The sequence below is a fragment of the Setaria italica genome, chromosome III (assembly GCF_000263155.2).
Source record: "Setaria italica strain Yugu1 chromosome III, Setaria_italica_v2.0, whole genome shotgun sequence".
Taxonomy (NCBI): Eukaryota; Viridiplantae; Streptophyta; class Magnoliopsida; order Poales; family Poaceae; genus Setaria; species Setaria italica.
The window spans coordinates 24,606,353-24,622,382 of NC_028452.1; the positions used below are offsets into that span (position 1 = coordinate 24,606,353).

Genomic DNA, 16,030 nt, shown 5'->3' on the forward strand with positions numbered 1-16,030 from the left:
AAATCCTTTAACTTTTAACAAATAAATGCAAGCCTTAAGAAAATTAATACTCACTCATTTTAACTTTGTAGGATTGAGGAGGCTGACTAGAGGGGGTGAGGTGAATAGTTGGTTGTAAAAATTATTGCAACACTTAACAGATAAAGATGTGGAATTAACACGATCGGCTAAAATATGATTATACCCCTAAAATTCAATGTCTCAACTATGTGCAGCAACACCCTATGTCTAGATCAAGGTTTGCAATCCTATGGTGATAAGAAAGCAATTCAACTTCATCTAGTAAGGTAAATTGCTTCAAAGTAATTTCATAAAGTAAATAAGCACAATGCCTCTCACAAGCACACCGGACCTTCTCACAAGCTTCTCTTGAGAAGATTATCGGATCACAGCACCACCACACTGTCTAGCTGTCGGCAAACACCAAGAGTAATAAGTCAAGACACTTGATCCTCCACCAAATGCCTAAAGCTCAATCTCTTATGCAAATGCACTTGAATCTTGCCTCTCACCCTCTCTTATGTGCAACACATGCACAAACTCATAGGGAGGACTTGCACAACCTCAAGAATGCTCAAAATGATGCCTAACTCTTCCCAAACACGCTGGAAACTAGGTATATATAGGCCACCCCTCCAAAACTAGCCGTTGCATTCAAATCCCGTGGAAATAGAGTTTTCGCGGACTGTCCGCCCTTACAAGTGCGGACGGTTCACCATTCAACCCAACGGCTATATTCTCAATAAATGCGCTTCGGAGTTGACCGTTACGTCTACGACGGACGGTCCCTAGTACAAAGCCCGGATGATCCGTTAGTCATTCTCTATTGCAACCACATAATCAATATGTTTCTGTTCAACCCCGAAAACAATACCAGCAAACCGTCCGCCCCTCTGTGGCGGACCGTGCACGGTCATTTTATATCATCAACACAGAACCAACATGTTTCTATCCAGACACAAAATTGATACCGGTGGACCATCTTCCGTGGTGGACCGTCCGCGGGTCCATTTTCAGCACAACAAAAGCTCAGTAAAACGGCTATAACTTTTAGCTCCGATGTCCAAATTAGGTGATCTTAGACTCTATGAAAAGCTCATTCAGAGGACAACACATCCCAACTGAATGCTTGACCCAAAACACACTGGATAAAAGTAGAAATTCAATCCAAGATTGTCGGTGTCAAGAATCACGGGTCAAGACTCCAGCAAGTAAATTTATTTTCTATGCGCGTAAGGCTCGTATGGTTGCACAAGAGGACACAAAATTTATATTGGTTCGGGCAGAAATAGCCCTACATCCAGTGTGGGAGGCTGCTCGTGTTACTCGTGCCAAATTTGTAGTAGGGGTTACAAACGGGCGAGAGAGGGAAGCTGGTCCCAAGTCTCTTGTGGGTTTGTACTGATGCTCGTGTGGAAGGGTTGTGAGTCGGGGCTCGTTCAGTTCGCTCGAGAGCCATCCCTTTCTCGAGCCTCTTGGTCCTCCTTTTATAGTGTAAGGAGGACACAGGAGTTACAATCGAGCCGGGAGTAAAGGGAAGTAAAAAGGGTAAGCAAGGAAGGTAAAGCACAGGGAGACGGGCCGAGCCATCGGGGTTGCCGAATTCCCTCCTGATTTTTGCGTCCTGTCAGCATGGCCACCGAGGAGGGGTGGTTGTTGTTGGGTCCCATCGATGACCCAGCGGTCAGTCACTGTAGCCGAGCACGTGAGACGTGCGTGGAGACCGACCACTGTAGCCGTGCGAGTTGATTGATGATGACTGGCCACCGTAGCCATGCGCGTTGCGGATGAAGGGCGACCACTATAGCCACGCGTGTTGACTGGGGGGCGCGGCTGACATGCCCTTGCCGCCGGGCCGAGCAGGAGACCAGGCGGCGCACCCTGCAGCATGGGTGATGAGTGCCCTATGACGAATGTCACAGGGGAGGGTTAGGACGGTGCAGCTGTAGCCCTGTGCAGTCGTGGCAGCAGTGCGCTGCCCGAAAACTCCGGCGGGTCACGTCGAGGAACGCGGGTGCCTCTCCGTGTGTCAGAGCCGTGTTCCGGTCATGCGCGCCCCATCGGTTGCATTTATGGCGAGATCGGTGGGGGCCCATAAGATCTATGCCCTCGTTTGCTGGTCCGCGCACATCCTTGGGCAAGGCGAAGGTCTGTCCTGTGGGTCCGGATATGTCCGACCCTTAGCGCCCGGGGTCGGGCGGGACGGAGCCTGGCAACGAGGGGTCGGGCGCGTCCGACCCCACTCGCCCAGGGGTCGGGCGAGGCCGAGACCTGCTGCCAGGGGTTGGGCGCGTCCAACCCCTCTCGCCCTGGGGTCGGGCAAGGCAGAACTCTCTCGGTTGGGATGAGGAGCGGCCTCGGGGGGTCGGGCGCGTTCGACCCTATGACCCGGGGGTTGGGCGCGTCCGACCCTGCGACCCGGGGGTCAGGCCAAGTCAGCGGAGGTCACTGTTGCTGGAGGTGGGCCCGGGCCCTTATGACCGTCGTTTAAGGAATATAAGGAAGTCGTTAAAATTTCCCCCCGACAAAGATGCACCTCAAACCATTACCATCAACCATTTGCTAAGCAACTTTTGCAAACTACCGGTTTCATGCCAAGGCTAGTATGCATATGCAATATTGAGCTTTTCAACACCTAGTAGAGACTCAAGAATCATCATGACCCCTCTTAATAGTACGACATTCTATCTTATCAATCCGGTCTTTTCTTCACTAATCACCAAGACCGGCAAAAAAAATACCCTACATTTCATATTTTTGCCATGTGCAAATCCACTTGGGTCTAGCTTGATACTCATATGCATATTATGTCCATCACCATTATTTCATCATTTCTTAAGGGAACATGATGTTCATCAATGTATTGACTCCGCCTATTTCATCTCATCAATACACTTGATGTCAGTCAACACATGATTTCCATCTTGTAACTCCTCACCACATCATTTGACTCTCATTAACACATGATGGTCCTTCATTTTCATTTCTTCAAGCGATGTGATATCTTTCTTCATGTGAAGTATATCATTTGCTTTCACTCCATATCTTTTTCCATTCTTCATATAATTGATGCGGATCACTCATAGCTTCATATGGCATCTTATGGTCCATTGGTCCAAAGCCTTTACCCACCCTTCATGACTTCCTTGGTCCTTCGACACCAAGCCCCTTGCTTGCCCTTCACCCTTGCATGGTCCATCACAGCCGAGTCTTGCCTGCCCTTCACCATCTTACCACATGAACCACTTTGTATCCCAAATCTTCAGTTTATTCACCTTCTCATTCACTTTATTCAACACCATAAACTAGTTGATCATGAAATCATTATGCCCATGTTTTTTATCACCATCAACTCATGATATTCATATTTCTTCACACCTTCTCAATAAGTATTCATTGACATATAATGTCTTGTTGTCATCAATCACATCAATCACAATCTCAACTTGCTGCTCCTCAACCAATGAGCTATCAACCCTTATCTTGATGTTGGAACTCAACCTAAAATATTAACTCATGGAAATAGTTAGCCCCGCACATCCAGTTGTCATTAATCACCAAAACTCACCATAACACAATTCTTAGGGTCCTAGATCCTTCAATCTCCTCCTTTTTGGTGATTGATGACAACCTGATCACAAAAAGAGAGATAATGAAGAGTTGCCTCTAGTATATGCCAACATTTACATGAGTCATGTACTAGAGGTTTGGTTTCAACTAATGAAACACCAATCATAGAGTGAGCTCCCCCTAAATATGTGCATATAGATATATGAAAGTGAAATGATCATATGCATATTTGAGATGGAACTCCAAGTGAAGTTCTCTCTATGCTTGGAACCTTACCTCAAGATTCCAAGAGCATCTCTCCATACACATATCTCTCCCCCTTTGGCATCAAGCACTGAAAAGGAGAAATATGCTAAGTATATGATGGACTACACAAGTCATGCATATACTCAAAGAGAGAGATGTCAAAAGTAAAGATCCAATTTAAAGTGTGACAAGAACATAATGGATCAATACTTGTAGGGAAACTTAATATAGCATGAATTCCCCCTAAGCATGCGCATACATATGTGGAAAATAGAAACCTATGCACATATTCAATTTCAAAGGCATAAAGAATTCATCCTATATAAATTCGAGGGATGCAATTTAAAGATATGAAACAACAAAATAAGAACATAAGGGGGCAGCAATGGATACGTACTATGTGTCGGTCGAATCTTCAATTCGACCGAGTCCATCACTTTTAGGTCTCACTTGCCTCAACAACTTCCAATTGTTACCTTTGATCATCATTTGACCATTTGTTCTCCAAAGCTCTGCAAGGAGTAAAGGAAAAGAGGAGTCTTGCCCAACCATGGCATTCGCTCCTCTCCTGATTTGGCTCCTAGGTTCTTTCAACCAATTTCACTCAGGAGAAAGGAGTAAGGAAACTATTTTCTTCTGTTTGCTTCTTGTTGTGGGTTCAAACTTTGGGTAAGCAACCGCTTGGGAAAAATTCATTTTCCCTACTTGGATGTTGCCCTGTGTTTTTGCATTCTTGCACTACAAGTAGGGGCAACCAACTTCTCAAGTACACTCAACGAGCGGCAATAGTGAGAGGAGCTGCCATCTTACTTTCGTTGGATGGGGTACAACCCCAACCAGCAGCAGTGGGCCTGAATCTAACTTGGGGAAGGACCCTCACAAGAGAGGTAACTTGTATCTTTACCGCTTTCAGAATGTGCATGATAAAAATAAATAAAAATCTAGAAAAAAAACTCAAAAGACCAAAAAATATTTACTGCTTTCCTATGCGCGGTAAGAATGTTTTAATCCTCCATGGTTGAAATGATGAATAGTTGCTCGGTTTATTTCCTCTCATATGTCCTGCTACAACTTAGTATCCTACCTAACTCTTGAGTCTGTTGGCTTGCATGACCAAACCTTAGCTTGAAACTTGTGGGCAAAAAACATGATCCATGTCTAGGTTGTTGTGAGAAATGAAATGGTAGAATAGAGCTGCTATGATGTTGTTCCACCGTGATGCTTGATATCTGGAGTTTTATTTTCAAAAATGCTAAAATGATAAGTTCCTCAATGAGGAGAAAATTCCTCTCCAAGGCCATATGTTGATCATATTACATAGGCTCCACATATGCAGCTTGTTCTCTCATTGAGCTTTGTCAAATTGATGTGACCCTAGTGAGAAACTTGTCATACTCCCATGATCAAGATCACGTACATGCCACCACCATATGCTAAACTTCTACACTGAAAGTTAGCAATCACACCATCCATCCATCCATAAAATAAAGCTCCATGTTGATATATGACCTCTCTCTCTCCAACAGTATCATTGCAAAAGAGACTTGGGCTTTGCAAAAAGAAATAAAGTGCATGCTCATGAAAGCATGATGAAAAAAAATAGAGAGAAGATAGCCCATCTCTCAAAAGAAAGAAAACAAGGAGAGAGAAGGATCATACAAAAAGGAGTCCATATACCATCCACCATATTCACCATCCACACACATGCACATCTTGATCAGGTTGTATGACTTGCTTCTCCAAAGGATCCGATCTTTGACTCAGCAATAAATGAAAAAAAGGTATACCCCCATTCTTCCCCACCTACAGCTCCACATATAAGCCTATTAGGAGTAGGTTGTGAAAGAAAGGCAACCCTGTTCCTTGGTGAGAAATCATACACATTGAGCGATCCGCAAATATCATTTGAGGAACTTTGATTTCTTTTGAAAAATGTTGCAAAATCTCCGGATTGATAGTTGATCAAAGGATGAGTTAATGGTGCTTTATAACACCATTCTATCTCTCAACCACCCAAGACAAGGTGAAGCTACATGCCCCACAGAAGTAAGGTAAGAGGTAAGATCAATACCAACTTATTCAATTCTTGGTAGAATATTCTGTTGTAGGCTTGGCATAAGTTAGGAATACAACATCGTAGCAACTCCTAATCAACCAACTTGAGTCTTAGTATTTGCTCGAGATGAGCAAAGGGCTAGCTTGGAAAAGTTGTTGACGTTAAGTACCAAATATGACCGTCAATATACTCAAGAATAAAGGAGGATTGGCATTTCTTACACACATATTTGGTTTTGAATAATGTAGTTCCACTTGTCCTTGTAGAATACTTGGTTGCAGGTGAATAAGCACAAAAGGATGGAGAAAGCACCCTCTAAGGATTCATGAAACATGCTTCTAACTAATGGGAGGTTGCCATGTGTGCATACCACGGATTGAAGGGCCCACAAACTACCACAACCACCTCAATCCACTAGAGAACACACACAACTACCATTGGGACCCACCAAGTAGTCACCCAGAGAAAGACGGTTGCGAAGGAGGCCCACAGGGGGTCGGCCGAACAAGGGGTTCGGCTAAACCGCCCTTGCCTCTCCTCGTCTCCAGCTTCCATGTGGCGACGGTTTAGGTCGGTTAAGGGATATTCCCCGAAGATTCCCTTGCAAAACCACCTCCGGGAGCCTATAATATGAGGGGAAGGGCTCCATTCTAGGACACACACAACTAGTGAATCACTCTCTCCCTATTAGTTTTCAAGTTTATGGAGTTAGGCTAGAGTAGCTCTACTTCAGGTTCTAGGTCTTCTTGGAGTCTAGGGTATGGCTCTTGTATCATTTATTCCTAGGATGACTTTATTCTATTAAAAGTATACATCTTCTTTACATAGTGTTGTGTTTGGTTCTTATATGCATGAGTTAGATATATACCCTTGCTATGTTGATGTGCTAGGCTTATACGCTCGTATGCCAGTCGTATACCCTTTCTATCATAGTATAGGTTTATATACGTCCATGTATGCCTTGAGACCATGCTTCGGTACATACTCTGTTTGCGTAAACACCTTGTATAGCTTAATTCATCTATTCTACGGCATTGGTTCAATGGCCATTTCTATGGCAGCTTTAGCCATTGATACAATAGCCTGGTATGGCTGGAGTGTTGTTAACAATGCAAGCATGGTGCTTTGATTGCTTAGCCTCATTGGATATGAGTTTGCCCCACGGGTTGCTAGGGGTAGGCCGCAGGTGGTGACAACCATGTTGGTCCTTCGTAATCCCCCACATTCGGGTACGCCGTAGGAGTTCAGAAATTAGCAGTAACTTTACTGGGTAGAACCAGTACATGTACAGTCTCCCCATGTGTGTTTGGGTGCATAGGCCTGAGTTATATACAATGTGTATGTATGTTATCCTTGTATGGTCTGTGCAGTATATAGGAAGTACATATGAACCTAGAGCTAACTCTTAGTCCTTCTCCCTAGCTTAGTTATCTTGAGATGATTCTAGTGTGTGTCACACTATCTATCTATCTATCTTACCCCTACCTTGAGTACTATCTCTATCCATCTATGGTATACTCATATGCATAGTAAACTCTTTTAACCTACCCGCTTTCCTTTGGGAAATATAATATCCTTGGGAATACTCTTGGGTGAAATGCTACAATGGTATATCCGTGTGCTTGCGGATTTATTCTAATCGTTAAATATACCAACAATAGCCATTCATCGTAATTTGGCCTTTATGAGTGACATTATGCCTTTAATCGTCCTTGATGAGTTTCATTCTATGTTTGGCCTCCAGCATTGATTGCTTGATCCTCTTCACGACATTGGTGGCCTACTCCAGGTATCCCTTCACCTTCTGCAGCTCAGCGACAGTCTCTTCAAGCTCCATGCTAGCCTTTGTGTGTCCTTCCTTCCACTTCCTTGCATTGTAATCGCTGTAAGGGTTTTCCATTTTCTTTAGCAATGCATTGTTTCTCATTTTCTTACTCGTGTTCATTAGGGAATCTATTGCCTCCTCAAAGTATCACTTCATCAAGTGCAGCTCATAGATTGTGTCATTAGCCTCCTCCTTAGCAATTCTCCATGCTTCTTCCTATGACCTTGCTTCTTGTTAAGCTTTTTCCTTCCTTTTCATCAGCTTCACTAGAACACCTTTAGTCCTAGCATCTCATTCAGGATCAACCCACCTAAACGATGCGCATTTCATCCCTTCATTCTGTAGACACCGATTATGTTCATACAATTCGCCATTTACAACACTAACATCAAAAGTAGAAGCAAGGTTTATTAGAACTGAAAGAAGTTATCATTTACCTCGTAGCAGCAAGCATAACGGCACCCAGGGTTGTGAAATGTCCAATTATACCTCACATAGAAAGGCAACCCATGCTTCCACTTATTTTCAGGATCCACAGTGATAGCATCACGATCAGGTGATGGCGAGTTGTAGCTATCAGTGACTCCAAGCACCTGTGGAAGGTAATAAAATACATGAACCTATTAAATTATAAACTACTCCCTCCGTTTCAAATTGTCGGTCGTTTTGACTTTTCTACATACATGATTTTTGTATGCACCTATGGGAGCTGATTCTCTGAGAGAAGTGATTTTGTAACTGAAAGTGATTCTCTTTGATTCTCTAGCATAAACTCTTAAAATCACGATGGAGAATCACTTCATAAACTATAGCCTATCAACTTCTAACACCAATTGAAATGCAAATCTAAGGGTACGACGAAATCATAATCTAGTATCTTAAACCTAAATCTAGAAATCCCCTTCCCTAGGATGATAAGCTAAAGTAGCAGCATAAAACAGAGGCTAACCTGACCGAAGCTCCTCCTCATCCTGCTTCATCGCTAGGCCCGCTAGGATTCACCATTCCCGCCATGGGTGTTGTAGATATGCGCACTGACGCTAGCTGTAGTCTTTGCCACAACCAACAGGAGCGCGATGCTGGCGAGTCTCTTGTAGTAGTGTACGCCATGTTGAGAAATTTGAAATATACCCCAGGCTTGGGCCTGCAATTGGCATGTGGATCACACTTATTAGAACCAAAATATATAAAATGTGTCCTTTCAAAAAAAAACTTATATAGTTCATGTCTGCTATCTCAGCACATTCAAGAGGTCAAAGGTTTGGGCCTTGCTATCGACACTATTTTCTTTTTATTTTCCTTTCTTTTTTTTCATCTCAGACTAACATAACTTACCAAAACTTCTACCACCAACTCACCTAAGACTACAAAATGATGCCCTGCTGATCAAACAATTGCATAAATTATATTCAAAGGCTGAAACCCCATGGGTATAGCTGATTTGGTCTAGATACTATAGTCAAAAAGTACCTGAGAGAAGTAGGATCCTTCTAGTGGAAGGATATCCTATGACTTAATGTTCTCTATAGAGGAATAGCTAGCTGTAAAATTGGGGATGGATCCACTATGCTATTTTGGGAAGATCTCTAGGCAGGAGGCATACTATCAGCCTAATACCCAAGATTATACGCTTTTGCGCACAATCCGAATATTTCATTCAAGCAAATCATGGAGTTAGATGATCTGGTATCCATTTTCTATTTGCCGCTATCGGCAGAGGCAATGGAAGAATATCATATACTGCAAGAACAAATACAAACAATGGAATACTCAGCTAGGTTAGCAGACCAATGGGGCTCTCAGGTATATACATCGAGGAAATTCTACAAACTGGTCTTTAATCACTTGCAAGTCCCTGCAACCTTTTCTTGGGTCTGGAAGTCCAAATGCACACCCTGGCTAAAATTCTTTGCTTGGCTAATGTTAGTGGACCGCTTGAATACAAAGACAATGTTGCTCCAACGAAATTTCAATGTTGAGCCAGATGCCAAATGTGTGATGTGTAGCAACAAGTGCGAAGAAGACATAACACACCTTTTCTTTGAGTGTTCGTTTGCCATGTCCTGCTGGAACAAATTGGGGTTTATATGGCATCAATCTCCATGCATACATGACTGTTTGTCCACATCAAAAAATACAATGAGGCTGTCATTTTTCATGGAGATATTCATTATTGCGACACGGGAGCTATGGAATCTCAGGAATGGTAAAATATTTGATGACAACAGTGCAACTTTAGGGCTTTGGACCATGCGGTTCAAGGAACAAATCGTCCTACACATGCATCGTGTCAAGGATGATCTTAGACCAATAGTTTTACAATGGCTAGATATCTTGATGTAACTCTCCAACCCTTTCCCTCTCCCCCTATGTAAGTATCCCTATACATATACCACCTTTTTGATTAATGAAATGTTGTGGGGAACTCCCCCACAGCTTATACGGTAAAAAAGAACTCACTTCAAACTGACGTGTGGGACCCAGTTGTAGTAAAGACTTCCCATTCGATCGGTAATAGGTTTGACCCACGGGAGGAGGATGTCTCCCTTTTTATTTTACTACACTATTTATCAACTTAATCTTACATGTGGGACCCTAGTTGGTTTATGACGTTTTCGCGGATCTTGTATCGTCACAAAACCACCATTTAACAGCGAGTGACGATTTCTTTTTGGCTACAATGGCGCATTTTATGATGTTCCGTAACTTTGTCACTAAATTTGCTCATATGTCAAACTTTATGACGTTTTCATCCAGAAACGTCATAGATCTATGAGGAGAATAAATGTGTCACAAAATTTTCATCATAGATCAACACATTTCTTGTAGTGTTAGACCCTTGGCAAGCCTATTTTAAACTTCCAAGGCTCGGGGGCTAATTATACACACTTCGCCTTCAGTGCACGTGTGGGAAAATCCTTAGAAAGGAAATGTTGAGACTTCAAATCAAGACCCTTGGCAAGCTTATTCTAAACTTCCCAAGGCTCAGGGGCTAAGTGTATACACTTCATCTTCAGCATGCGTGATAAAAAAGACACGAGGAGGAGCTCTAACCACGAGTCAGGCATGAACCACTTGGCTGAAAGTTGAGGACCATTCGGACTTGACGAAAACCACTCGGACATCGAGAAAATCACTTGGATAAAGGATCGGTCAAGATTGCTACTCGGGGGCTGATGTGGGGGATATAACCCCTGGGTACAATTTGGGATGGGCATGATGGCCTCCCAAAGGGGGTACCACGGCCCGTGCGAGGGGCACTTGGGATTGGTGTACGGATCAAGATGAAGGATCGACATGAAGAGATATAGTTACATATAGGGATGATTAAATATGTAAAGAGATGTGTACTAAAAGGTAGTAGATTTTCTTGTAACCGACTAGGATTGGATTGAATCAGATCTGTAACCCTGCCCTCCGGACTATATAAGGGCGGCTGGGACCCCCCAAAAAACCCAAGCCATATTCGACACGTTATACGCTGATAATACAACCCCAAGCACAAGATGTAGGTTATTACACCAATCTGGCGGCCCAAATCTGAAAAAGTCCCTTATGTCCTTATGTTCATCCATCTAGCTCTAGGTGCAGTGATCCCCTCCACACAATATACCACCTTGGTCTACCCCGTGGTGGACTGCCCACTACTAGAGAAAACGCCTCTACTACCGGTTGGGAACCCCCCTCTAGTATTGGTTGTGCAACCGATACTAGCAATTCGATCCTAGAGGGGGGTCTTTAAGTACCAGTTGAGATAACCGGTACTAAAGGGTATTAAAAAATTAAAAAAATGAAATCCCCCCGCCGAGCCCGCCCCCCGCCGCCGCCCCGTGACCACCGGCACCCGCCCGCTGCCTATCGCCCGCCTCCGCCCAGCCCCGCTGCCCCTTCGCCCAAGACCGCGCCCTCCCGCCACCGCAGCCACTAACGCCATCACCGCCCGCTGCGCCCTCCCACTGCCGCAGCCACCAGTGTCGCCACCACTCGCTAGCCCGTGCACTGCCGCCGCTCCTCGCCCCGCCGACGCTCCTCACTGCCACGAGTGAGGGGTGAACAAAGGAGGGAGGGGAGGGGCAGCGGGATAGGATGCGCCAGCAGAAGAGAGAGAGAGAGAGAGAGAGAGAGAGAGAGGGGGGAGGGGGCTGGGGAGAGGGAGCTCCAGGGAGAGCGGAGGGAGATGGGAGCGCCGGGGAGAGGGAGCCCAGGGAGAGGATAATAAGGCCACGCACGCGGATCGATGGATAAGGCCGCGCGGTGGGAAACCTCTAGTACCGGGTGTAGGTTTCACCCAATACTAAAGGTGACCGGGTGGAGTCTCCACCCGGTACTAATGTGCCTTAGGGCCTTTAGTACCGGGTGGAGTCCCTACCCGATACTAGAGGGGTCACGGGAGTCTCCTCGGGGACTACTATACCCCTTAGGTCCGGTACTGATGCTAATATTAGTACCGGGTTCAAATTGAACCAGTACTGAGACTGTGAATGAGAGGTCATTTTTCTAGCAGTGGACAGACTGTTCCCCCGACAATGACTCTACTATACTACTCAGGATTCAAATTGCTGGTGACTCGTAACTTTTTATTAGTCCCTGGTAGCTGGTAGCTGTTACAGGGACAATGTTGCATGCTCTTACACCTCATCAGTGAATGTATAAACTCGTAATTTGGTTATAATATTTGCATGGCTAGAAAGCACTCTTGTTGTTTGTGAGGGTTTGCGTGAATGTGCAGCAGTGCTTGGTACAGCACCCTTTGCAGTTTGTACCATTAAGATGGACTGTTTCGTAGAAGAAAACTTGGCATCTCTGTTATTTCATCCAAATAACTAACGACAGGATGCATGTCACAGCATCTAGTTTCTGCGTGCATCACTCCTGGCCAATTCCAAGACCTGCTGAAACGCCTTTAACGCTCGTTCTCGATTGAAGTTTTATGGATAATAAATGAGTAGGCAATTTTGATGATATCGCATACTATTTATGAGGTGAGAGAAGAAATTGATTTAAACCATATATATGTTATTTTAAAAAATTTATGTCTCACATGTAGTCTTGGAAACAACAGAATATGAAACTATACATTACGTGAGTATTTCATTTATTAACTAAATATGTTCTTACTTAGGTGGTATTTTTGTAAATATAAATATGAAACAGATTTGTCGTGTATGTTTGCGTGAGGTGTGTGCAAAACAATAAATATCGGGCCACAGCGCGGCTCCTAATCACCTCAAGCGGCAGCAGAAACTTCTCATTCTATTAGTCACATAACCCGTGCCTATCCAAACATATACGCCGACACGTTAACAAAATAACTGAAATTGATCTTCTTCGCTCACAACGATCCACAACAAGAGAACACCTCTGGCTACAGACGTCGTCTGCCGCTTTTTTGCTCGGAAAGATGGCCTGGCAAGCCGAAGAAGCAACTAGAACACCAGGATTCCCAGGTTCCCGCGAAGCGAAGCGGTCGGCCAAGGAAAACCCAGCTAGGTCGACGCATCGCGCGCCGCGGATTCGTTTCCCTTGCGTTGTAGGCGTCGTCGCATGCAGGTCGACACGGCGGGCGGCGCGGGCTTCGATGGAGCAACGGGCAACAGTATATACTGGCAGGAGCCCGTCGATCGCCGTCGTCGCTGGCGCGGCGGCGAAAGGATTCTCGTCAGGGCGGCTGTTGCTGTCACGCGGCGTACGTACGCATCCCGTTCGTCCGGCCGCACAGGCAGATAGGATCTTCTTTAGTTGCCTAACTTTGGGTGTTAAAATTACTGTAGCAACATTGTAGCGTTTCGTTTGTATTTGTGAATTATTGTCCAAATATTGATTAATTAGGCTTAAAAGATTCGTCTCGTAAAGTACAACAAAATCGTGCAATTATTTTTTGATTTCGTCTACATTCAATACTCCATGCATGTATCGCAAGTTTGATGTGATGAGGAATCTTCTTTTTGCATAGTGCCAAAGTCATGGCCTAGGTGTGGAGTAGTTGAAAATTGTCGGAGCCGCTTCGGTTTGGTTTTTCAAAGGTTATCGCGGTCAATGTACGAAATGGTACGATCTGAGGGAGGCACATGCGCCGGGATTAAACTACCAACACTGGGAGCGCCAACTTGGCCATTTGAATAAGCTTACAGTTATACTACTAAATATATATGGCTCCGGATTTGCATAACGACAAGGACATTGCATTGCATGCCGTGCGTGGCTGGCTGGTGCAAAGGCGCGAAAGCAATGTCCAATGCTAGCTTACCCCTCAGTGAATTGAATCTTCTCCAAAAGCATTATTCGCTAGTCGCTGGAGAAAGAGATCATGGGCCAACCATTTCCTCGGAATTATGGTTCAGCCTAGCATATGTTACAGCGTGTTTCGACTTTCCACAGTGGGCAGGACCTCCAACCAACCGTGTTTTCCTGGTAGCAGTAGCAGATCGATCGAGCTCTACTGTGACAGAGCTGCCACAAAGTACTATACGTAACCAAGACTAAGCTAGTTCAATTTGTACATCAAGGCATTTACAGCTATCTAAGTAGATCACACTGCCGAAATACGTATACTTTATACACGCAGTGGAAAACAGAAAGGGGAAGGAAGAAGAAGCTAAAGAAACGAAGATGTCTCAATCGATCCACATCCACCCAACAACAAACAAGAACCGAGGTGCGTGCCGCTTGCATCAGCAGCCAAGCCTCCCTCCAAATCCACAGACAAAGCCTAAAAAAACTAGTCGATCCTCACACCGGAGAATCCGCATCCCCCGCGTCCGTACTCGTACTCGGCCGATCCGTATCCGTACGACGCGACGGCTGGCTCGGCGCCGTCGGATCCGCCGATGGCGCCGCCGGGGCGGCGTCCGCGAGGACGGTGGCGCGGCAGAGCGGGCAGGTGGTGTGGAACCGGAACCACGCGTCGACGCAGCGCGCGTGGAACCGGTGCCCGCACCGCGGCAGCAGCCGGCCCTCCTCGCCGTCCGCGAACTCAGCGATGCAGATCGCGCACTCCGGGCTGGTGTCAGCGCCGCCGCCGGCACCGGACGAGGTGCGGCGCACGACGAAGACGGGGAGAGCGGTGATGGCGAACTCCACCTCCCGCCGGTCCCCGGCCTTGGGCGACGAGGCCGCGGAGGACGCCGCCTCCACGTCGCCGCCGTCCTCGCCCCCGCCGCCGCGGGTGCGCGAGAAGAAGCGCCAGAAGTAGACGTAGACGAGGAGGACGAGGAAGACGTTGAGCGCCACCAGGCACGCCGTCAGCATCCGCCCGTGCGGCTCCCAGCGAATGCCCGCGCCGGCGCGCGCGCTAGCAGGGCTGGGGCTCACGCCCTGATCCATGCCGTCCCGTCCACCGGCAGTATACAATGCGCGCAGGAACAAGAACGGGGATGGAGAATTGGAGATCGAGTGATCCGGCGATCAATCGAAGGTTCAAGAAAGAAAGAACGGAATGGAAAGTTCGGAGATGATATGGATCGATCCAGGAGGAGCTACGAGGAGGAGTGGCGATGGATGAGACGTGGCCGCGCGGGTTTGTTTATACTCCTGGAACCACGCCACAAGTAGAGACCAGAGAGGCGGCGGTTGCTAAATTAACCGGCTCTTCGGTTCCCATGGCCACGCGGGCCGCCGATACGCCCGGATGCTCGCCTCCGCTTTGGGGGCTCTGGCTCTTGGCGAAGCTGGACGGGCGACCGGAGGGAAGAAAAATCGCCAAGAGAGGATCAGAACGGAACGGCTGGCCCGGGCGGAGTGACGATGCTATGCATGCATCGGCAAGCATCTTGCCGGCCAGCGTATCTGGCTAGTGGAGGCCACTGGCCACTATATATATTTTGTTCTCGCGGCCGGGCCGGCCGGGGATGGCGTGCCGCAGAATTTCCTGCTCCGGCGCCGCAGGCCGACTTGATCGAGTCCGGACTCCGGGCACGGAATCTGTTGGCTGGCGAGTGGCGACCAAGAATGTATGCGTGCGCCCACAGGGTTTGGAGCTTGCAACGCAAATTTGCCGGCCACTCAGTCTGTTGCGCCCACAGATAGAGATACATCAACTCACCTTTCACCCCCTAGCGGATATTTAACCTTGTACGGAGTATCTCACTATTTTTTTACTGGAATGTCTACGTTAATTAAACCTCTAATTACATGCTCTTTCTTAAAACCTCTATCTACATCAAACCGTCACGAAATGTCTCGGAGAAATATCGATCTGGATATCAACTATAATAGCCATCGCATCTATTTTGTTCTTTAGAAAAATACCAATTGTCATTATAAAGAGTCAAAATATTATAATATTGCCATTATGAAAATAAACTAAAGTAATGTGTAAATTTTCATCTATATTT

The 16,030-nt window shown here is 46.0% G+C and overlaps 1 protein-coding gene across 1 annotated transcript; it reads right to left on the reverse strand.

Annotated features, from left to right (window-relative positions):
* Positions 1–14,151: 14,151 nt before the first annotated feature.
* LOC101776052 (RING-H2 finger protein ATL39) lies at positions 14,152–15,523 on the reverse strand. Its single transcript, XM_004962275.3, has one exon. The coding sequence runs from the start codon at positions 15,018–15,020 to the stop codon at positions 14,427–14,429; it is 594 nt and encodes a 197-aa protein (XP_004962332.1). The 5' UTR covers positions 15,021–15,523; the 3' UTR covers positions 14,152–14,426.
* Between the last annotated feature and the right edge of the window lie 507 nt (positions 15,524–16,030).